This window comes from Cheilinus undulatus, linkage group 15 (assembly GCF_018320785.1).
Source record: "Cheilinus undulatus linkage group 15, ASM1832078v1, whole genome shotgun sequence".
Taxonomy (NCBI): Eukaryota; Metazoa; Chordata; class Actinopteri; order Labriformes; family Labridae; genus Cheilinus; species Cheilinus undulatus.
In genome coordinates, this window is record NC_054879.1 from 25,320,568 (window position 1) to 25,344,165 (window position 23,598).

At 38.8% G+C, this 23,598-nt stretch overlaps 1 protein-coding gene across 2 annotated transcripts in view; it reads right to left on the reverse strand.

Annotated features, from left to right (window-relative positions):
• Nucleotides 1-23,598, reverse strand: part of kalrna (kalirin RhoGEF kinase a) — a 220,696-nt gene that overhangs the window by 21,837 nt on the left and 175,261 nt on the right. The window contains exons 41-52 of one of the 2 annotated variants that reach the window (XM_041806651.1): nucleotides 6,174-6,380; nucleotides 5,999-6,084; nucleotides 4,221-4,367; nucleotides 3,826-3,921; nucleotides 3,031-3,149; nucleotides 2,126-2,192; nucleotides 1,787-1,890; nucleotides 1,622-1,691; nucleotides 1,441-1,527; nucleotides 1,072-1,164; nucleotides 463-513; nucleotides 14-91 (exon numbers count right to left, since the gene is read on the reverse strand). In XM_041806651.1, coding sequence (XP_041662585.1) covers nucleotides 14-91; nucleotides 463-513; nucleotides 1,072-1,164; nucleotides 1,441-1,527; nucleotides 1,622-1,691; nucleotides 1,787-1,890; nucleotides 2,126-2,192; nucleotides 3,031-3,149; nucleotides 3,826-3,921; nucleotides 4,221-4,367; nucleotides 5,999-6,084; nucleotides 6,174-6,380 — 1,205 coding nt within the window. The remainder of the gene's footprint in view (nucleotides 1-13; nucleotides 92-462; nucleotides 514-1,071; nucleotides 1,165-1,440; nucleotides 1,528-1,621; nucleotides 1,692-1,786; nucleotides 1,891-2,125; nucleotides 2,193-3,030; nucleotides 3,150-3,825; nucleotides 3,922-4,220; nucleotides 4,368-5,998; nucleotides 6,085-6,173; nucleotides 6,381-23,598) is intronic. The other variant, XM_041806652.1, reaches the window with a different exon arrangement.

The following is a 23,598-nucleotide window of genomic DNA, read 5'->3' on the forward strand; positions in this document are numbered from 1 at the left end:
TCGTGTTACATACCTCGTATCCCTGCAGCCGACCCAAGTTCATCATGTCGTTACATAATTTAGGGACCTGAGACATCAAATCTACGGCTTTCTGTAAGGGACAAAAGAAAAGGAAAACATTAAATCATTGGTTTAATGATTTTATTTTCTTAAAGCCTATCATCTTTGATACATACTTTTATGACACCTCTATCTAGTCAATATGATCAATAAATTACTTAAGAACCTTTTAATATTATCTGATAAATGATAAAAATGCCCTCAAGAGGATTATCAGTTGCCAAAAATGCCCAATGTATCAAATATCATTAAAAAAAAAAAGTTAGATATCACATCAGAATCTACAGACAATATGACGATCTAATATCTTCAACACAAACATTTCTGGATTAAGATGGGGCTGAAAATCCTCTTTGTATCATGTAAAATCAGATATGTCCAAACTTAAATGTGAATCTTTACCTCGATTTGTTCACAGTCCATGGCTGCCTTTGAGCTGTATTTCAGAAAATCCTGCAGACATAAAATCCCAACATTTAACCTCAAGTTAAATATATTCTGTACCAACCCCTGACTGTGCTGGAAGGCACAACACGGCTGAGATGCCTAGTATACAGAAAGTAAGGAGCAATTAATTTAAATATAAAACATCACAGAAGGGTTGTCAAAATGTTCAGTAGTTCAATATTTTTTGATCCCACTTTTTTAAACATACATCCTTTGACATTTCAATGAATGATTCTGCCCTAAAGTGCTGAAGCTTTAAGAGAAATTACATCTATTTCATCTGACAGGTGTTTAGAAGAGGAATAAACCCAGGAGCTGGCCATTATGGAATTGAAATGATGTATTTGTACAATTTAAGCCATTTGCAAGAGTTTGATTGCATTTTTAAAGACGTATACAAAAGAAATAACCCAATAATGAGTGTCCAGGACTTCTAACCTTTTTGCCATGATATTGGAGCAGATAAGATTATTATATGAATTTTAATCATGTTATTTTAAAGTTTAAAATTCTGCTGTAATGACAACTCTCCTCTATCAGTGACAGAAACTATGTATCTGTTACCTTAAGCAGCAGCTGGTATTTGGTGATTCTCTGGATGGGCTTGATGAGGAAGTCACTGATGGACAACCTGGACTGAATGTCCTGCTGGATCCCCTGAAGACAAACACAAGGAACATAAAATAATGATGATTTCTTATCGTCTTTACTAATGTTGCTTGTACATACAGTATTTGGTCAGTTAGATATCAAATACACCTGACAATATATCAGAAACAGTAAGAAAACCCCCTATTAAAATTATACAATAGTAAAAACAAGAGCTAGTCTCGTCTTTAAAAGTCTTGAAAGAACTTTTAACTGACAACACTTACTACTTAAAGTCCTGAAACAACATTATAAAGTGGAATTGAGAATCAAAACCTCACTTACATCAAAATATGTGTCGTATTCTGCAACGATGAACTCTGATTTGGGTTTATTCTGACAGTAAACCACATACATGTGCAGTCTTCTCTCCTAAAAATCAAAGACAGGCAGCAGATCAGAGGGGGAGGATTATTACCTTAGAAAAACTCTAAAAGTACAACCAGAATAATGGGCATCCACTCACATGTTTAATAAAGAGCTCAGGAAGGTGTTCATGATCTTCCAGACATTTCTCCAGCTCTCCAACAAAGAAACTGTCAGTGAAAACAGAGAAATAAAGTCAGTTTAACATTAAAACAGATTAAAATCTGACCATGACTCCTCTTCAAGAGTCACAAAGAGAGCTTACTCTCTGTGCCAGTCGTAGATCTGATGAATGTTCCCAAATACGATCTTGTCCTTTCCTTTCATATCTTCAGGGACGCCCTTCTCCTCGATCCTCTTCATGAAGCCCTGCAGAGACAAAGCAAGAACTTCAGCTAAATTCAACACTAGTGAAAGTTTTTGCACAAGCTATCAAATATGTCCTGCCCTGTTTTAATCAATGTCATGCTTTTCAAAAGTTCTGAGGTCATTTAAGAATTTTATGACATTAAAATACATAAAAATTGACTAAAAAGACAGTAATGTCATTTGTCAGAGGCTTTCTGGACATATGAGTGTAATTCCTTCACAAATCCTATTTTACCTCGACCACGATGCCGAGGTCTTTGACATAGTCCTTCTCTGTCTGAATCAGCTCATTCAAAACAAACCTGTGGAAATAGAGAGAGTGCATGTTAAAATATGCAGGAGATTTTTACCACTGTTTGCTTCTCTTGTACATCTCCGTGGTTGAGACGAGGAGGCAGCAAACAGCTGCCAAATATGAAGTGGTAACACAAGATGAAGAGAAGATTACAGGACATCAAGTGAATAAATGTGATTTAAATAGAGACTTGATTACAAAGCACTTCCCAACACAGGAATAAAAACAGATAATCAAAAAATGACAGAAGAATAATAACAACAGGTGTAGACAAGAAGAGGGTTAAGCTGCGTTGCCACTAAAGGCCTTTAATGCTTAATTCTGATTTGTTTTTGCTCTGATCTGATTTTTTGTTGTTTTCTCTAAAATATGGCCTGTATCAGACATCTGATTTGATTAGAGAGAAACGAGAGTGGAAAAACATGAATCAGATCACTTTGGCTGCATTCATGATGCAGGAAAAAGTGACCCTAAAGGTCACATATTTTACCTCTTTAAAACAAGTTTATATTGGTCTAAGAGGTCGCCAAAACATGTCTGTGAAGTTTGTTGCTGAAAAAACACTCCGTTATTGGATTTTTGCATATCTAAAAGCTCTCTGTTTAAGCCCTGCTCAGAACGAGCTGTTTCTGTGTCTGAGGCTTTAACTGTTAATGAGCTGTCTGACTCCGCCCCTGTCAGGAAATGGATGTGGCTTAATGGATGTGACTCTCCTGATCCTCTCAGGTGGCAACTGGCTGAATTCTTTTGTCCACATAGTGTGCATTCCACAATGAAGTATTGTGAAATGTAATGTGTGATTCATCCGTCAGTCTGCAGTATAAATGCAGCTTTAGTGTACTCACATCCGTCCCCTCATAGCTTTGGCTCTTTGCTCCAGTTCAGGGTTTCGAGGCTGGACGGGGGTTGTTTGCTCTGGTGGAGAGAGAGAAGAGAAGCCGGGGTACGCTCCAGGTTCCAGAGTCTGAGGAGAGGACAGAAGAAGAGGTCAGTCTATCAGTTTCAAACCTTGGGTCCAGGATCAGTCTGCTCTGATGCCGTCAAAATAAGATTGGCCAATAACAACACTTTTTCTAGGTAGTTTGTTTAAAGGTTTGCAGATTAAAAAAAACATGTTCTCTGAACTAAAAATATTTATTCAGCCATATTTGGATATCAGGTTAAAATTTTGTTGTGATCCTAAGGGGACTCAGCTTTTGTGGATGCAAGTAGGGACTTCAAGGAAAAGGTGGGGAACCAATTCGATGACTAAAGGCTGATTCAATCTTTTTTCTTTAATTGAGTCATATATAGAAAGAATAACCACACAACTGGATTAAAAAGTACACACAACTTAAAATTCCTTTTGTCCTTTCAGTGTCATTTTCAATCTCCTCTTGCAGAATTGACAATATAAACAATAATTTCCATCTTTCATCAGACAAACAGAAAGACAGCAGAGGGCAGCAGGAGCTTGGTTTTAGTTTTAGGAGGTAAAAGTCTCAGAGTAACCCAAAAAAGATGCCAAAACTTCACAGTAAGCTTTACACTGAGAGACAGCTTATCTGTGCATGCATTGCTTCTGCCCATATTAAATCAATTCTGTCTGTTTCCATGCACTTGTGTCCATCCTATACATGCAAACAATCACATGCACTCACCATCTTGGTTTTAACCAGTTTTTCTATGGCGCTAACCAGCTCTGCGGCGCTGGGCACCTCAGAGGACGTCTGCAGAGACGTTAGCAAGGATGAAGACTGAGAGAGGAAGAGGAAGAGGAGGATCAAAGCAGAAGCATGTTAGGATTTGAAGAACTGAAGGCAGGAAGGAGAGTTAAACTGATAAAACTTCTAATGAAGAAACAGCAGCAGAAGAGAGAAAAGCTGTTAGTTTGTAGAGGACAGCAGCAGAAAGACAACCTGCAGGATATACACAGTATTCACGTGACATAATCAGATCATTTTATCTGAGAACAGTGACGGCAGAAACCTCAACCTGTATGGTTTTAATCGGACTGAAGCTATATCAGACAAGCCATACATAACCAGAGTCTCACCTTTTCTTCCTGAGTTGAAGGGTCTTTGATGATCTCCATGGGAGGAGGCAGAGGGGTGGGCGCCTCCTCATCCTGCTCCTCTTCCCCGCCACTCTGCATCCCCGAGGGCGTCTTAGAGAGGAGGTTTCCATCTTTACTGAGGACTCGCTGAAGGAGACAGAAATCAGAGGCATTAACTTAACATTTACCAGCATCTTATTAAACACAACTTACTAATGATAAAGTATATCAGCCTCTGCAAACATCAAGTTAGTTTCTGATTTTTTTGACTGGTAAAACTTTCACTAGGGCTCCTTGTAAAAGATAGAATATGCTGAATAAGCTGTATACCTAATTAGAAAAACCTGTTTGGCTGACTTTACTTTCTGTTTTTTATAAATTAATAATGACGGCTGTCCTCAGAAATTTTCTGCAAACTTTCCAAAAAATGGGTGCATAAAAAGTCATACTTCATTTTAAGCTACTCATGGAAGTGTTGATTAATTAGCTCTGGTGAGTTAGCCTTTTTTCCTGACGTAAAGCTCTCCAAAGGTTTTAAGCTAACAGAGACAAGGAGAGAGAAACTCCTTAATCAACAGCAAAGTTGCATGCATTTCAGAGACACATTTCTTTAATAGAAGACATTTTAGCAGCAGAGCTTAAGCTGCTCTTCATTTTGTAAATGGAAAACAAAAATGCTTACTAAATTCATACAAAATCAAAGACTTATTTGATCAGTTTGATGCTGGGGATGGTCAGTTAAAGATAAGTTATTGTTTGTTAGTCATCATTTTAAATAAAAGTTCAAATATTTACAACCCCCTGGCTTAAAAACATTGAAGGCCCTGTAAAGTGAAACTGAATCTGTATTTAGGTTTGTTGTTTGACAGACCACTGTGTTTTGAACCCCTAGTTTAAATTTCAGTCAAACAAAACATCTGTAGGTTTATAAAACGAAACTTCAAAATTATGAAAAAAATGAGGCAGTAGAGTCTGCTTCAGGATGGTGTGGGCGTGTCTGTTGAATGAGCTGAATCCACGCCCACTCAGGAGAAACTGGATCCTGTCAGATTTGTAAAATGTTACAATCTGAATGGAGGAAAGCTCTCACACCATTACCCTGCCCCTTTACCTTATGATTACAGCGCAGCTGCCTGACTCTGTGCCAGGGAACTAACTTTTTTGGCTCAAATCTCTATTATGATACATCAATGATCCACAGGCCACTGTGGCTGATAGATTTGGCAAATTTACCCCACAATGAACATCGAAACAGCATTTAACTGACTGTTAACTTTCAATAAAGGCAGTGACATTAGCTAACAACCGACTGTACAGAGATGAACTGCTCTGTGATTTATACTGTGCTGTTAGAGGGATGGGGCCATTCACCAATATGGGCTGATGACATCACCAGCCCACATATTGGCCCCGCCCAAATTAAACCAAGCCAGGAAAGAGGCGAAAAAACTTTCTAACAATCTAAATCCAAAAATTAGTCACATGTAGATGTCAGTGTTTTCACATGTTTACAGCAACTATATTCCAATATATCTAGGGTGTTAAGACAAAAATTTTGGATTTCTCTTTACAGGGTCTTTAAATGATAATAATAGGCCAAATGTGGCACAAAAGAGGAAGAAATGTGAAAACGTGGTATAAAATGTGAATCCTATCGGAGCTTAATTTAAATAAACTACACATGGGATTAAAATGTATGTCTTAGTTTGTTTCAGCTTGATGCTATTGAGTGAATTGTTCAATATGTGGATTAATGATCCTTGAATCTCTCTCCTCACCTCATCGATAATGTCCTCCTGCAGGTTAAGGTCAGGCTGTCCCAGATCAATACTCCTTCTGCTCTCCTCTCTTCCTGTTCCTGGTCCTGTCAACCAGTCAGTCAAACAACATGAATTATAACTCATGGATCCAGCTGTGGTGATGAATTTTCTACTGATTTTCCTCTTTTCTTACCTGTCTTCTTCTGTTTGTTGTTGGGGAGTTTCTTAACAGAGCTGCCATGGCTGAGGCGGCGGACCGGACTGGTCAGCCATTTTCTCAGAGTGTTGCCAGAGCGTTTGGGACCGGGAGAGCTGGACTGCAGCGAGCTGAGGGACGGCTGAGGCTGAAGGTTCGCCACTGACTCTGTCTTTCCATCAGAGCTGCCGACAGGATAGTTTTCTGAAAGGGGGAAAAAAAGGAAGCACAAACATGTTTAAATAATCAAATCAGCATCAGATAAAGTTGACTTTTCAGCTACAGGAGTAGGGATTTTTCTCAGTGAATCTGATCTTTTTATGACAGATTTTCTACACTTTTTTTCCCACTTGGAGTCACAGGGGGGCTGCAGCCTATTCCAGCTGTCACTGGGTGAGAGACATTTGCAGGGCTGAGGTCTAATGGATTCTGATCTTTCAAATTCAGATTCAGACCACTTTCATATAGGTATCTGAATCGGATATGGTTTGGCTTTTTTTGCAGTGCAACCTCAGTCTAGAAACCAATGGTGATCAACACAAAAATAGCTAGGTGCTCTTAAAACAGAGTGAACATTAGTCAAAGTGCATTAAATACTGATGATTTGGGGGATCTGCATCTGTGTCCCTGCATAGATAAGCTGTAGAAAGAGCTTGCTTTTTCCCCTGTCAGACACATGCTTGCAAGATAATTATGCTCTGGAACCACAGCATCATGTTTTGGGTTTTTAGCACTGTAAAATCCAGATGATGCAATTAAAACAAAGTCTGTTCTGCAGATGCTCACATGTCTCACAGCCCTGCTGTAATGTCCATCACATACAATCTTCATTATCAAGTAAATTCTTTCTCTTTTTCTCCCTGTTTTAGTCAGAAAAGTCAGCAGCTCTGTTGATCTATATTATAAAGAACACACATATGAACAAGACCAAACAGTATTTAATTTGAATGTTCAAGCAAAAGGAGACACATTTGCATGTGTTTGAGGAAAACCAGGAAGCAGGAAATAAAGGTTATTACACTGATGTGTTGACTATAATGCTCTGATAACGTCACATATGTAGAACTACAGAGTGAGACTTTGAAGCATATTTCACCAGTTTAAAGCTGATAAACATGTCTTTAGTGCAGTTTAGAGGAGAGTAAATGTTGCTGCAAAGACTGATACTTCCAAACACAGACTGTGTGTGCCCTTAAAAAGTGTATGAGTGGGAGAAAGTGACGATGGTCATGTGTTCGGAGTGTGGTGGATCAGCTGCACTCTCACAGCTGGGAGCGATGGGCTGTGGCTGCTGAGGTCTGTGTTTTTGTGTTTGTCAGACAGGAAATTAAAGGTTAAAAGGTGAACAGTGGGACCTCCTGAGGTGTTTCTGCCTCACTATCTCAGCTTATTCCTGATGTCTTTGTTGCTCCTCGTTTACGCCTTCTCTTCTTCGCTGACAGTCTCATCCATTGCCTGGCATTTATTTCAATGCTTTGTCGTGCATGAGTATGTGTTACTTGGATATAAAATGCTAAAAATGGCTTGATAGAGTGTAGTTTTTGTGGAAATGATTCCTGTAAGTCAACAATAATGTCACTCTCACTTCCCTTGATCAGAAGTAAACCTAGTCAGAAAAGATCTGAGTCAACAGCAGTGAATATCTGCAGAAAGACGGTGGGTTTGTGCTTGATTCAGAGCAACAAATGCCACTTTTTATCAAATATCTAGCCTCTGGGATTAGTTGCTTTCCTTTCACTGATCTGACCTAAAAATAAACCATAATGGAGCTTTATACTATATCAGTTTGTTGCCTTACTGGCTTACTTTCTGCTGATTTTAACATGAACTTCAACATTTGATTACAATTTTTAAATAACAGGAATTAATAGGAGCTAATAGGAGCAGTCAAACATCACCCCCAGCAGCTTTGGCTTTGGGTTGAAACCAGCGTGAACTACCTAGCTCAGATTTAAAGATCAAAAACACAACAAGGCAGTTTTAGAACATCAGCAGTCTGAACCGAGCTGCTGCAGCTCAAATCATGCAATCTGATGATTTTGCCTGCGATTCAGCTCATAAAATTACAATTAGCAGGCTGCAGAACATTGCAAGCAGATCAGTATAAAAAAAGGGAACTAGAATCTTGTTTTCAATCACTGATTAGACTGGGTTGACATGGTTTCACCAAGTAATAATAGCCTTAATTTAGCAGCATGAAAAGTGTATTTCCAATAAATGTTGATTAACTATCATTGTCTTTACATTTTTGCCTCTTCTTCACCTAAATAATATTTTTCTGACCGTGTAACCTCCTCCTGAGGTGAACATTCTCTGCTATCTCCCCTCAGTGGGTTAATGAGTAAGTATTAGTGGTAGTTATTTTGTTTTTTTCAGATTGTGTCAGCAGAGAAGCAGAGATAAAACTCAGTTCAAACAGCGGCCAAGGTCCCAAAGCACTACTGATGGTGCTTCTTTTATTTTCTCTCATAAGACAATCTCATGACACAAACTTCACAGACAGGCTGTGTATAAACAAGAGACCAGAGATGTGATAACTTAAGATTTACGGCTTACTATTCAGTTCAATAACGCATGCTATTGATTAGTTCATGCAGCCAAAAAAAAAAACGATGTATCAGCAGTTACTTGTGACCAAAATACTGCATTACATAAGTTAGCCAGGAACTTTGCATTTAAAATAGTAAAAAAAAAAAAAAAAAAAGTTTTCTGAGGATCTATCGAGAGCCAGTGTCATAATATGAAGCCAGTTTAAAGCCAAAAATACTTGTAGCAGGCTATAAGAGCCCCAGAAGTCCCATTAACATCAACAAGACAATGTCTACTCTTAAGGCAGCGATGAACATGTGTGCAGCCTGGTAAAAAAACAGTTTTCATCTCATCTAACAAACATCACGGTCCTGGTTGTCAAGTGTGAGTGTGCCCTTAGTGTACAGTCCAACAAACATGTTCAGACACAAATCCTGCTTTGCTCCATCTGCATACAGTTGAGGCACTGTAAATAAAGGAGGGTCCATTACTCTACTTATCATTAGACTTACTGTAAATGAATAGCCCCATATACAAACACACATTTGTTGGCTTCCCCTTTAAAACCTTTGTCCTTCTAAGGTCTCTGACACTTGAGCTGAGTTTCAGTGTTGGAGTTCAACAATGCAGAGTGACTAAACTAAACATGATAACCAAGGTAAGAGTCAAAGCTCGTAACAGTTTTCACTCAAAAAATACAACTCTTGGTTTAAAAAAGGACTTCAAAGTTGGAATAAAACTGTACTTCCATCTGTGTTAATAAAAATAGCTATTTAACACAAACAAACAAATCAACTTCCACTGATGAGAGATCATGGCACTATTTATGGGCATTTCATGCACAATCAGCGAGAGATAGACTGTTTCACATATGAAAAAGCTCCTGTAAAAAGTTTTTTGGAATGGCAAAACCCTGCATGTAGGTAGTGGCCTTTTTTCTCCTCAAATAACACTAATTTGTCAGGTTTGTTCTCAGACCTGGTAATATCATTTCAGACTGGAGCTCTGCAGGATGGGTTTGTCTGATTTCAGACATTGATTTCCGACCCTTATAAGTCATGTTATCTTGGGTCACTTTGGCTCCACTGGTTTACCCTGTATTTCCCATCTCTCTTCTCTCCTCTCTGTCCTATCTAAATTAAGGAAAAAAGCCCAAAAGAGCTATTTCCTCTAACTTCAGTTCTATGCAGACAAACAAGCTTCATGACACATATGTCATTTTAATCAATCCAACAGTTTCTACAGCCTAGTTCATACATCTTTCCAAAACAGTCTGCTTTCATTTGTACAACAGTGTAATTAAAAGGAAACAGCCAGCTGGTTTAAATATGGACAAACAACATAAGAGTGCATTTCTATTTGAGTGTGACTACATTTTTGGCTGCATTAGAAACACAATAAAGTATAAATCAATGGCTGCAGTGAATGAGGAATTTATCAGCACATGGAAGAGCAGGGTAATGTCCAACTTTACCAGTACAACAGTCCAGGATCAGGGTAAAGACATGTTTTTTTTCCACACAGATCATTATGGAGTTAACGCTACATAAATCAAACATTTAAAGGGTTTGTTTTTTATGGAGATGTAGAAACCAAGAGGACCTTGCTTTTCTCTTTTCTGCCAGCTGTGACACTTGTCTCTCTTTCTCGTCCTGACGTCACTCAGTTTTTGTGTTTTGATGGTTTCTCCCTGTAGAGCTTCTGAGAAAACCCAGTCATGTGTTCAGAAGAGAGGGAAACATGTCACCTGTTCACCTGTGTGAGAGCTTTCAGCTCCGCCGATGCATGCCATGAGGGACCATTACAGCTGGCTGAACTCATTAAGGACTCTATTACACAGCTGAGTGACTAGATGACGTCGCTTTAACGTGTATTACTTCAAAAAATCATGACTCAGCAGAGACACTGAGGTAATGTTAGCTGCTTGAGTCTGACCAGTGACCACGGCAACCAAAAGGAGCTGAATAAATGACCATTACTGACTTTAATGACAACAGAATACCTTTTTTTTTTTTTTTTTTTGAAGAAACCACATTAAAAATTATTATCACAAGCATGCTTAGATTGCTGGATTTTGTTATTTTATGTGAGTTTAGGCTGGAGAACACATGTAGATTTCTTTTGGGATGTTTTATGCTTTTATTTGCAAGGGAGGACATGGAATAGAGTCAGAAACATGGAGTGTGAGGAATGACATGTAGAAAAGGAGCCACAGACTGGACTTTAACTATGCCGTAGTCCAACTACTTAGGCAGTTTTGGGGTAGATGCTAAGAGTGACATTCTCTACTGTCATAAGTCCAATTGTATCATAAAACATCCAATTAGTCTCTAGGATTAAAGGAATGCAACTGAGAACATGCAGACTTACAAGTACAATATGTTTAGAATATCAGTCAAGAAAAAAGGGGACAAATATGCTAATTACCTGTCCTTGTGACAGGAAGTCCTGCAGCATCAAGGATGTTAAAATGACAAGTCATTTTATATCTAGACTTCCGTCTGTTTTGTCTTCTTTCCTAGTGGCTTCATCACGCCCAACCCAAAGCAACTATTTCCTGACACAGTTCACAGGCATTCTTTTCACACACACTGGCACATATTTCGGATAGCTACTGGAGATACTTGCCCTTTTAGCTCTTGTCCCTCTATGCATCTGGGTGCATCATGAGAGCAATTGTTAATAAACTTGCCTTGAGGAGCTTCAGAGAGCTAGAGTGATGTAAACATCACTATTCAATAGTACTATCAGATATGCTCAGACTGATGGCTGGTGGTCAGAGCACACAGCTTGCATTCTGTTTCTTTTACTTTTTTCTCTACATACAGATGTTGCTGTCCTGGTGTTTAGGTTTAACTGATGATCATGCTAACTGGTGACTTTGGCTGAAACAAAACAAATATTCCTCACGAGTGTCTTTTTGTTTATTTCTTCATTATTAAGTGAAAGTATCATCAGATATGCATTTAAATAAAAACTATACAAAACACTTCAGGCACGCTTGGCTGAAAGTCACCATTTTACACGGTCATATGTCATGACGAAATAAGTGTTTAAAAGTTTAACAACACACATAGCTAAGTTAAGGAGCCGACTACTTAAATACTACAAACTGTTAAACCTTAAGTTCGGGAAGATTTTTTTTGAGTAGTAGTAGAGCTTGTAGTGATTGCTTTTATATCTGCTATCTCTGTACCATCTCCCAAAAGATAATACTTCATACTCAGAATAAAGAACATAAGATGGGTCCATCAAAATTATTTGTGCCTGATTGACAACATTTTTTTCAAAGATATATTGAAGGGAAAGGTAATTTTTCTTTCTAATCACCTACATGGCACATTTCAACATTTTTTTCACATTTTAGCATTTTGGGTCACAAATCAGCACCCAAAACTCAGGATATTTTTACCTGTATGTATATGCAGAAAATCTGCAGTGTTTTGCTTGTTTCAGTCAGGAACACTCTGGTCATACATTTTGAAGATGATAAAATTAACTCAAAAGCAATTAATCCATAGTAGCACACTGAATATGAAGATGCAACAATCTTTATGCTATAAAAGAGGAGGTCAAGCTTTGCCAGCAGCAGCAGCGTGAAGCATCAACATTAATGCAAGCAGGAATCAGTAAGAAGTGTGACATATTCAAATACACTGCTATGTTGACAGAAAGAGCTGTGATTGGCTGTGGGAGCTGGGAGGTGATAATTGGGATCAGCTGGCTGTCAGCTGACCTTAAAATCAGTGTAATGCGTGCTCTCTTTCTGGTGTTTGTCAGCATTCATGCAGCTGAGTTTTGGAGCAGCTGCAGGTATAAAATACTTTTTTCAGGAGACCAGAAAGAAGAGCGTTACAATAATCAGTTCAGTTAGTGCATGATAAAAGCATGAATTATTGTCTCTACATCAGCTTAATAAAGAAACGGTTGCACACGGGCAATGTTCTTTAGATGATGAATTGCTTTTTTTTTTGGGTGATATCATGGATATGTGGTTCAAATAAAAAAACAAAATTTGTAGATTTTAGATAGTGCTTGGAGTTTGCTGACCAGTTTCTCTCTCTTGTCCCCTGTACCAATAATTAAAACCTGAATTTCCTTGTTGAGCTGTACAAATTCTCTGCCATCCATGATTTAATATCTAAAATACACTTTAAAAGGGTTTCAAGTGGTCCTGTGTCATCAGGAGACACAGCAGCATAAAGCTGAGTGTCGTCAGCATAGCTGGGGAAATTGATGCCGTGTCTCCTGATGACATTCCCTAGAGATAACATAGAAGGGCCTAAAATTGAACCTTGGGGAACACCACATCCCATTTCATGAAATTTAGATGAACGATCCTCCAGATTCAAATAAAACTTTCTGTCAGTAAGATAAGACTGAAACCAGTTAAAACAATGCCAGATATGCCAATAAAATTATGCAGTCTATTTAAAACAATTTCACTGTCTTTTTCTGTGTCTACTGTAAAAGCTGCACTTAGGTTCAGCTAAAACCAACTAAAAGAAAGGGTAATTTATTATCCATGTTGGACCTAAGGTCATTAACAATTTTAAAAAGTGCAGCCTCTGTACTGTGATTTTTCTTCTAAAACAGATTGCATCATTTCATATTGATAAAATTAATAAAATGATGAAACTGGTTTAAAACCATCCATTATAAACATTTACTTTAAAATGGCAAACTGGATACAGGTTTGTGATTGTCAGGTATAGATGTACTCAAATTGCTTCTCTTCAGAAGCAAAGCAAGGTCATGACAAAACCCACCAACTCAAACCCCTACTAGTAAACACTGTTCAGGATCAACCAAAGTGTGACAAGGGCGACAAATATTTTGAAACACCTGTCTTTGTGAAAGGAATCACACAGAGTTTTAGCTGTTTAACAGACAGGTCATTCTTTATTCAGACTCCTAGGGGGTTTCTTCTCTGTCCTGTTCCTGTCGGCAAACCAAATAAACCATAAAAAAATATTCACTGAAATTCCTTTAACACTCACACACATCTAGAACTATTAGTCAGAACTTTTCTAGTGAAATTATGAAAATCATTTGTTTTTGTTTAAAGCATAGGTCAGTTTCAGCAGCTTTTATCTTTTTCACTTCTTCTAAAAACAGAAATCCAATTTCTTAATTATTGTTCGATTTCCTAAGTTAGACCTGATTGAAACAGACTGATAATTAATGAAGTAAAGTAAAGCAGTGTAGGACAGTGTGAGTATTTTGCGTTAAAGTGAACAGTTGTATGTCCTGCATAGAACAGCAGTGTGACACTGACAGAAAAAGTCAGGTGAAACTGAACAAGGGAGCTTTTGTTGAGCAGCCGACAGAGAGACAGATGGTCTACTGTTAAAATCCCCATCACTCACTATCTTTAATCACACACAGAGCTGACGGCCTGTCTGTAGACACCACAGTAGCTGTATGAATGCCATAGAACAGTTTTTGTCCCTCTGCTCTCCTCAAACACTCAGTTTCATTCTGTAATTACACCACACACACTCACACAAGTCTATGAATGGCTGCATTGACAAAAGAGGATTAAAATTACGAGCGACATCACACATATCTGACCTCAGTTTTGACTTATTTTAGGGGAAAATATTTCAAAGTTAGTATTTGTCAAATTAATTTCTTCTTATTAAGCTCTGTAGTCTGCCTTTAGCTATGTCACTGCCCAGCTCTAGCTGTAGAAACAATTTGTCTCATTTTTCCTGTGTTTTACATTTTCTTAGACTTAAATGTACTCTTTTAAGCCTATTCTTTTACTTTCCCTCAAACACCAACCTCCTGCTCACAAGCATCTCCACTAAAAAAATCCCTGTTATCCTGCAGATGCCCAATAAGAAAAATTATTGGGTAACCACAGTAAAAAGGCCAGCTTCTCTTTTCATAAGTATGATGCTCATGTCTGTAAGCTGTAGAAAAAGTGTGATATCAGTAAACTTGGGACAGCATGCTATAGCCCCTCCAAAGAGTCTTGTTAAGCCTTCCAGTCAGTGGTGCAGTGGTACCTGAAGTGGTTATATTCTTAATTTACATCCCACACTTTTTGTGGCCCATCCAGCAAAGAAAAAGAGTGTAATAAACAGCTCTTGCAAATTTAGTTCAACCCCAGTAGGCTTTTTAGATTTGTACTTTGATTAGCACCTTCTTTAGCTTGACTTCAGACAGCGAGAAAACCCACACTACAGTCTTCCTCTGATTGGCTAATCAGAGGAAGCTAGTAGCCTAAACACTAAAAATGCTCATATATGCTCAAACCATTTTGAATCAGGGCTGTAAATCAAGTCCATATTCATTGTTCATTAATGCATTGATAATTAGTTATTTGATATATATTAATGACATAAAAAGCTGACTCATTATAATGTCAATAAAATGTCAGAAAATCATGGAGTATTTTGAGTCTCCCAAGATCAAATTTCATCCATAAATGTCAGTTTTTCCCCCTATCAACCAAAAAACAAAGACATTCAGTTTACGTGTTTCAGAGGAGTGGAGAAACCAAAAATATTAAACAGAACAATGGGGAGAGAAACATGACTGTTACTTCGTACAGATATTTCAAACCCAAACCCAAAACCTGACATCTTAGGCTGACCACACGCTAGATGATTTTTAAATCTCAAATGAGATTAAAAAACCTGGAAGACCACATACAGGACAATTCCAAATGATTTTTCATCTTAAATCCTCTACTGCCATGCTAGGACCTTTGAAAAGGTCAGGATGCCAAAATGGGAAGGACAAGAAAAGGAGTAGGTTGGTTGGCAAAGTGGGTAAAGCCAGATGTCCTTCTCCCCCCTGCAACATTTTAGGAATCTATAATCCCTCCAGCGAGTTCTAGGTCTGCCTCGGGGTCTCCTCCCAGTTGGATGTGCCCGGAAGACCTCCACAGGAAGACTCCAAGGAGGCAAACTGATCAGAAGCCAGAACCACCTCAACTGGCTCCTTTGGATGTGAGGGAGAAGAGACTGTACCTGAGCTCCTAACTCTATCTCTACAGCTGAGCCCAGCCACCCTCCTCAGGAATCTCATTTCGACCACTTGTACCGGTGATAGCATTCTTTCAGTCATTACCCAGAGTTCATGGCCATAGGTGGGGGTTGGGATACTGACCGGTAAATTGAAGGCTTTGCCTTTTGGCTCAGCTCCCTCTCCACAACAACAGTATGGTAAAGCACCTACAAAACTGCTGATGCTGCACCAATCCAGCCGTCATTCTCGTGGTCCATTCTACCCTCACTCGTGAACAAGACCCCAAGATACTTAAACTCCTTCACTAGGGGCAAAGACACCCTCCCCACCCAGAGGGAGCAGTCTACCGTTTTCCATATATAACTTCATGTTGTATCCTGCCTTTGTTGGCATCATGTGTAAAAAAGTACTGCTTAACTGCATGAAATAGTTTTATATTTGTGATAAATTCAGACCTCTGTGATGTTTCTATGCATGTTTCTATGCATTCTTACTGCAAATCACTAAAATCTATGCAGCCTTAGACAGCTCTGTCCAAAACAAAAACTTTAAACATTTACGACATAAAAAGAGTGTTTCCTAGGGGCTCAAGTGGCTCACTAAATGAGTAAAATGGATGCTTCTACTGTTGTTTTTCTGCATTACACAGCAGGCAGATTTAACTGCAGCAGAGGCTGTTCAGCCGCATTTCTTGTGTACATTTAGATCCACAAGACAGATTAGATTCTTCTCAGCTTACATGACAATCAGCAGAGGCTCAGATCACTTGCACACACACTAGACTTGGCTTTATTTAAGAGTAAACATGGACACATTTAACCTGCAGTCACTTCTTCAGGCTTCCTGTAAGCTACTAGAATGATCTAAGACACAAAAAGCATAAAAAATGTGTCCAAAGATGAAGAAAAAAGGCTCGGAAGTTGTCCCTGTTACAGTTTAAGTAGTATGTTAACTCCTCCCATCATGCTTTTTGTCAATGACCAGAAGAGACAGTAATCTGGGATGATGACATTCCACTCATACTTCTCACTCTCTTTCTCCTTCTCCAGCTCTGCACATGTCTGACAACAACTACAAGAACACTTAATCCAAACAGTAAATAAACAACAGTATTATAAAATCCGTCTAGTGACTAGACTGTAGTTTGTGTTCATCTGCAGCAAAACAATGTGAAATAGCTGCATGTATTTGAGGCTAAGAAAAACTCCCAGCAAATCAAGTGTTGCATTCTCCTCCAAAAACTAACTTTAGACATTTTAAAGACGCACTATGATTTCTACTTTAGTTTGTCTTTTTATTTGAGAGTCAAATTAAAGATTTGTTGATATAAGTCACAAACAACAGGATATTAAGCCACAAGATTAAGTCCATACTGTGAAATGGAGATTCCTATACAGCATGAATGCAAACGTGATAAGACACAGAGATATGTACACACACACACTAAAATCCCTGTGGTCCCTGATTAAAGGAAGCTGTAGAGATAAAGGAAGCTTTAATCGCGTCTTCAAAGCTGCAGCATTATGAAGATATACTATAATACAAAGTCATTACGTAAGGTTCTTATAGACAGCTGCAAACAACACTTACATGGACCCATACTGGCAAGTCATGTTTTATAAACCAAAATTTCAGTTAGGTAAACCAGGCTGTCACAAATAAATCAGAGCAGTACTTTGACACTGATGCTGTTGGTAAAAAGGTCCAGTAGTAACTGAACTTTTGGACTTTGTTTAGTGTTTTATAGAAACTAGCCTTACATGTTGCATACTGGCATGGTTTGGTTATCTCACAATAGCCCCATTTACCAACTGTTAACGCAAAGCACATTTTCTAGAAGTTTGCGGTTCCCCAAAATTTCTCATTTGAGTTTTTGCTTTTACAAGAACAGAATAGAAGTAAACTCAAGAGCACTCCAATGCATGTTTGAGTACTGCCCGTGCCAAGTTAAGATTTTAGAAGGGCTGTCAGCTTTAACATGAATATCCTGATGAGACTAAGTTCTTAAAATAATTCAGTTTTTAAAAATTACATTGATCATGTGCTTTTCTTGTGCATGGAATAGGTTCCTTGCAGTTACATGGGTCCATTGGGGGTCAAGAAGTGGGGGTCAGCCATTAGGAATGAATGGGAACCAAGGAAAATGAGTACTTTACAGCTCTAAATGGACCTATGTGCTGCAATTATCATCAGAAAATTTCTACTTACATTGAATATGATTCTTACACTTTACAAAAAAAGTGATTTTTACCACAGTTTAACCGATTTACCTGGCATGGAGGCGATCAATATCATGAATTACTCGATCCTGCAGACTTCCGAGCATCCAGCATCGTCTATCCAGACGAAAAGAAACGAGAGTCTAGAGGAGTCTTGTACTGAGCTAAGAGGTTAGCTGAAGCCCTTGTAAGGTGAAGATTCGAGCAATGATATGCTGTGCACAAACAAGCCTATGCTCTTAAATGTGATCCACACTAGCTAACTCCTACTTAAGTGCCAGTTTCCTTTCCTCCATCCTTTGTTGTTATTTATCCACATTTGCCAAGCCAAACAACCAGCTCTACTGACCTGAGCCAAATGATGTGGATTTGGAGACTGACTTCCTATCACAGCAAGCGAGACTGGACAGACTGAAGCTGAAGAAATACAGGTAAGACCAGGGTTTAATTTCTGGGTTCCCTTTCTCCTTTGATGTGATTAGCTACTGTCAGGTAGCTGCTGCCAGAAAGTTCAACACGCTGAACTCCGAGCGGCAGGCCATGGGCGGCAACCGCTTCTAGGTCCTGCTGCCGCGGTATAAACCACTTCCTGGCTGCCACCCTTCCCTCATTAAAATGACTGGAGGCGGTGAGTTGCGGCGTGGCGGTGTGTAAAAGACTCTAAATGCAAAAATAAGTTAATTTAAAAAATGCAACTAATCACAATTAACTATCAAAATCCAGGGATTAATCATAAAACACATGCAGCACTTGTTTTTAGTGCTTAGGGCAATTTTATCAGTTAATTACACATATAGACATACTATTTAAATATATTAAAATTTATTCTTTAATCATGCAATGTTTGATCCAAACTACACAATGTTAAATTCTGAATATAAACTAAACACTGAGATAGGAACTTATTAATATAAATACTTAGAAATTTATCCTGTCTTAAGCCCTTACTAGGACATTAAATGTCTGTCTTTCTTTCCGTATTTAGGCAAACATGCACGGGCTTCCAGCTTCCAGTTTAAGAACAGCTTCATGAATCTGTTGAAGATTTTTGTTAGATCAAATTTAAGAAAAAAAACCTTCAGATGGTACTGTTGGATGAGGTCCAATGTTCAGGAAAAACAGGCTTGTCAAAGTGCAAGCATAATGATCAGGGTGCATCCAGACCATCTGCTGGGCATCAATGATAAACACATTATCAGAAAGGATCAACAAGTTTAAAACTGCCAAAACCACTCTCCTTTTAAGTGAGGCCACCTTCCTTCTGCAAAATGCCAAAAACAAAAACAAAAACAAAACATGACAGCCACTGTTGCCAGCCAAACCTTTCCTTTTTATGTGTATCTGGGTGAGATTGTTTGTAGATAAGGGTTCAAGTGTTTGATTGTAGATAACCAGAAAATAGCCAGCTGTTGTGTTGTGATTGTGATATGGAGTTCAAAAACAATGACAGACTTAAAAATATAATCACAAGAAACTGAAGCTAATGTTTGGTCTGTGTGTAGAAAAATCAAAACCAGTTCTCTTACACTTTGGACTGACCAGACATCCCTCATCATTAAAACATTACTTTGGGATCTGATTTACAGCAGAGCTGCAGGTCAGACGAAGGCTGAACACACCAAGTCCCAGCTGAGGAAGCAGAGAAATGAAGACGGCTCTAATGCTGTCTCTGTCCATTATCTCTGCAGGGAGACTGAGTGAGTGTGTGTGAGCCTCAGGGTCAGAACAGTTTCCTGCCCATCTCCAGGTTTAATGGCTAATGAAAGGGACCAAAGCTCCCTTTACACTCCAGATAATCACCCGGTCACTGGGAGAGTGAAAGGAAGTGCCTCTGAGTCTGCATGTGTTGGGGAAAACATGCAACAACAACAAAAACAAAAACAAAAACACGCTTTCCAGCCTTTACTCTGCACAGAAACTTTGGACTTTTGCGGACAAAAGATATAGTTAAGATTAATGTTTTCCAAATATTCAACAGCCATTAATATATTTAACGACTTGTGCAACTCAATTTAAGACTGCATGTTACCATTTTATTGATTTTATAAAACATTAATGGTCGATATCATTTTGCTTTTTTGGCACAAAAAACTCTTCAAGTCAAAGTAAAAAAAAACTGATTGCTACAAAATAATGTTGATTGAACTTCTGTAATGTAAAATAAGTGACTGTGTAAATATTCAGCCTCTTCAAGTCGGTATTTAGTAGAGTCACCTTTGGCTGCAATCACAGCACCTATCTGTGTGGATAGGTCTCAATCAGGCTTGCACAACTGGACTCTGCAGTTTTACTCCATTCTTCTTTGTCAAACTGTTCAGGCTCTGTCAGGTTGCATGAGGATCAGGCGTGAACAGCCCTTTTCAAGTCTAGCCACAAGTTCTCTACTGGACTGAGGTCTAGGCTTTGACTCGGCCACTCCATGACATTCATCTTGTTGTCTTTAAACCATATCTATCATATATATTTTGCTGCATTCATTTTATCCTCTACCTTTACAAGCCTTCCAGGGCTGGCTGCCGAGAAGCATCCCCACAGCATGATGCTGCCACCACCATGCTTCACAGTGGGGATGTAGTGTTTGTGGTGGTGTGCAGTGTTAGGTATCTTGTCTGATGGCCAAAAAGCTTCATTCTGGCCTCATCAGACTAAAGAACTCCTTTTCCATTTGACCATGGAGTCTCTCACATGCCTTTTGGTGGCCTCCATTCCAGATTTAATCTAAGATTTCTTCAACATTGGCTTTTTCTCTGACCTTCTCCCAGAAAGATTTGATGGGTGAAGAATTCGGCCAGCAGTTGTTGTACAGTCTCTCCAATCTCAGCTGCTGAAGCTTGGAACTCCGTCACAGTGGTCATAGGTGTCTTGGTGGCCTCTCTCACTCGTCTCCTTCTTGCATGCTAACTCAGTTTGTGAGGACCACCTGATCTAGGCAGATTTACACATATGCCATATTACATTTCTTGATGATGGATTTACTGAACTCTGTGGCATGTTCAGTGCCTTGGGATTTTCTTGTATCCATTCCCTTTAAATTACATTTTCTCTGAGTTGCTTGGAGTATACTTTTGTCTTCATAGTGTAATGGTAGCCAGGAAAACTGAGTAAACAGTGACTGGACCTTCTAGACACCGGTGTCTTTATACTGCAAACACTTGAGACACAGGACTCACTAATTGTGAGTCTGGCACAAACTGGCTACACCTCTATGGTAAAACATCTGAGGGGGTGAATACTTTTTATTCACACTGTATTAGTATGAAAAAACAAAGAGCTTCATTATGCAACTGTTGTGGAAATGCACTGCAGTCAATCTCTGAGTAGCTTTGAATTTTTTTTATCTTTGACATAACTTCCTGTGACTTCTAAAGAGTAATCCTCCATGAAATCCTGCACATCCCTGGTTTATAAGAACTCAAACACTTCCAAAACATGTAGATGCATGCTGTAATAGACTTAAACCAGAAACCAGTCTGACCAGCAGAGCTTCTATGCTCAAGCAATGATCCAACAGTCATAAAATCAGTTTCACATTCTTATAAATAGGCTGTGTAACTGAGGGAATGCTGTGACATTTAAGAAATACTGAAGAAGGGGACACTTCCCAAAACTTGGAGACCGCAACTCATGCAGTTTGACAAAATATAAAGAACTGTCCAAAAAAATCCCAAGTGATTAAATCTGAGTTTGTCTTAGATCGCCAAGTTCAAACTGGTCCACAAAAAGTAGTCTAAATATTTCAGATGCCTCACTGAAACCAGTTCGGCCGCATGCCAGTCTCTAGAAGAGATGGTACAGTCCCTCTGAGGATAAAGTCCAGCATCAGTCTACACACAGCTGAGTTAACATTTAGCTAAGCAAAGCAAGAAGCTAACCTGTACCCTACAATCACACCCTACATGTGCTTTTAAAGGGGCAGAGTGCTCAGCATGGTGGTTCCCAGCTAATGTTAGAGTTTTGATATATATAATCATAACTGCAAAGATTTAGCCGACTTCAGAGCACTGAATGGCTTTTAGATGAGTAACACAAGCTCTACGTATGAGTTAACTAGTTTAAACTAGTTTGCCATAAGGGGAACATTTATCTGAGAGTGCTTTTCTGCCCGGCTTCTACAAGAACACATGAGAACATTTATAATCAGAGTCAATAGATGTAAAAGTGATGGCCTTCCATTGCTTCTCCTAATGCAGTTATGTTTGAGAAAAAAATGCAATGAAATTGGCCTTTTGGATGTCTTTTTGCTCCCCCAAATACCCCAGAACTGAACAAAATTGGACGATTTACCCTCTTTGGTACCCTCAACATGGAGGGCACCACCCTCTTAATAGACAGAATTTCCCAATTTACTCTCTGTTTTTCAACTTTTGATGGAAATTGTTTGGATTTTGTGAGGGATGTCTCAGATGAAATTAATTCAAAGTTAGGCTGGATCCTTTTAAAAACCCTTCACAGTTTCTCTTGTCCCACCCGTGAATTCTGTAGGTGCAATTATAACCTGCTTTCTTTTGCACAAAGTCTTAATTAATCAAAATCCCTCATGAGCGACCAAAATTTAGACGCTATCATGAGGACAGCAGAAAAATAAAATCTATTCATGCCCTCCAGGGTTTCTGTCATAATGGACGTTTTAAGCACATTTGCTCTGTCCTGTGTATTTGTTTTATCATGTTTTGTTCCAGGTCTATGCTGCAACATTATCATTGACTGCACTTTTCGTTGAAATTTGGGGAATTTGGCTCATAATTTCTCATTAAGGAAGTGGGGCGGGTTTCCAAAGAAAGACCAGCTGAGAACTGCTGTTTTGGAAATACCCTTCCTTCAAAGAGAGTAGTATGGATCTCTGCATTAAGACAAAAACGCCATTGACCTGCAGTCAACCAACCTTAGTGTTCCTGTCTAAAAACCCCCAAGGAAATGCAACCCAAGCTAAAACTTCAACAAGACTTTGCAAAGGAGAAGCACTTCAGTCCACATAATTGATAAAAGCTTCTTGTTCATGTCACATCGGAAATAAAGACCCATGATTCATAGTCTAGAACTGGTCTGGCTCCTAAAAACTCCACCTGGTGACAAGATGTTGTCTCACTTTTGCATGATTTTGTCATTTCATCAGATTTGACGCTGACCGAGCGCTCTGTCACAAGTTGTTACACACCCAAAAAATACAGAAATAGCATATGACTTCATAAATGAACAGATTTCTCAATTCAACTTCTTTTTTTCTGCTGAAAGAAAGAAAGAAACTGCCCTCTTGTAGTCCTGACTCTCTGTTTGACCGTGTGACACATCACTTCCCTTATTTTCAATTCAAACTGGTTTCCAGGGAAGCCGCAACAAATATGTATTAAAAATAATCATCCAAAGCGGAATGCCTACTCTTTGATAGTCTATTTTTGGTCCATGCACGCCTCCTTCAATCAGTCACAGCCTCGCATACAAATATGTCATCTCACTCAGTTGAGTTGTTATTCACTCCTCCCATGGCTGGACGGTACAACCAAAGTCATAGCTTGGCATTTTAAAACAGTATATGTCTATTACTTCAGAAATGATCACATATCAAATCGCAATCGCAATATTGGGTAAAAAAAAATCGCAATTAGATTCTTTTCTCAAATCGTTCGGCCCTTGTAAGTAGGCTCATTTAAGGTGACTGAAGGTGTCAAAATGCAAAATATGGAGTTCCTAAATGA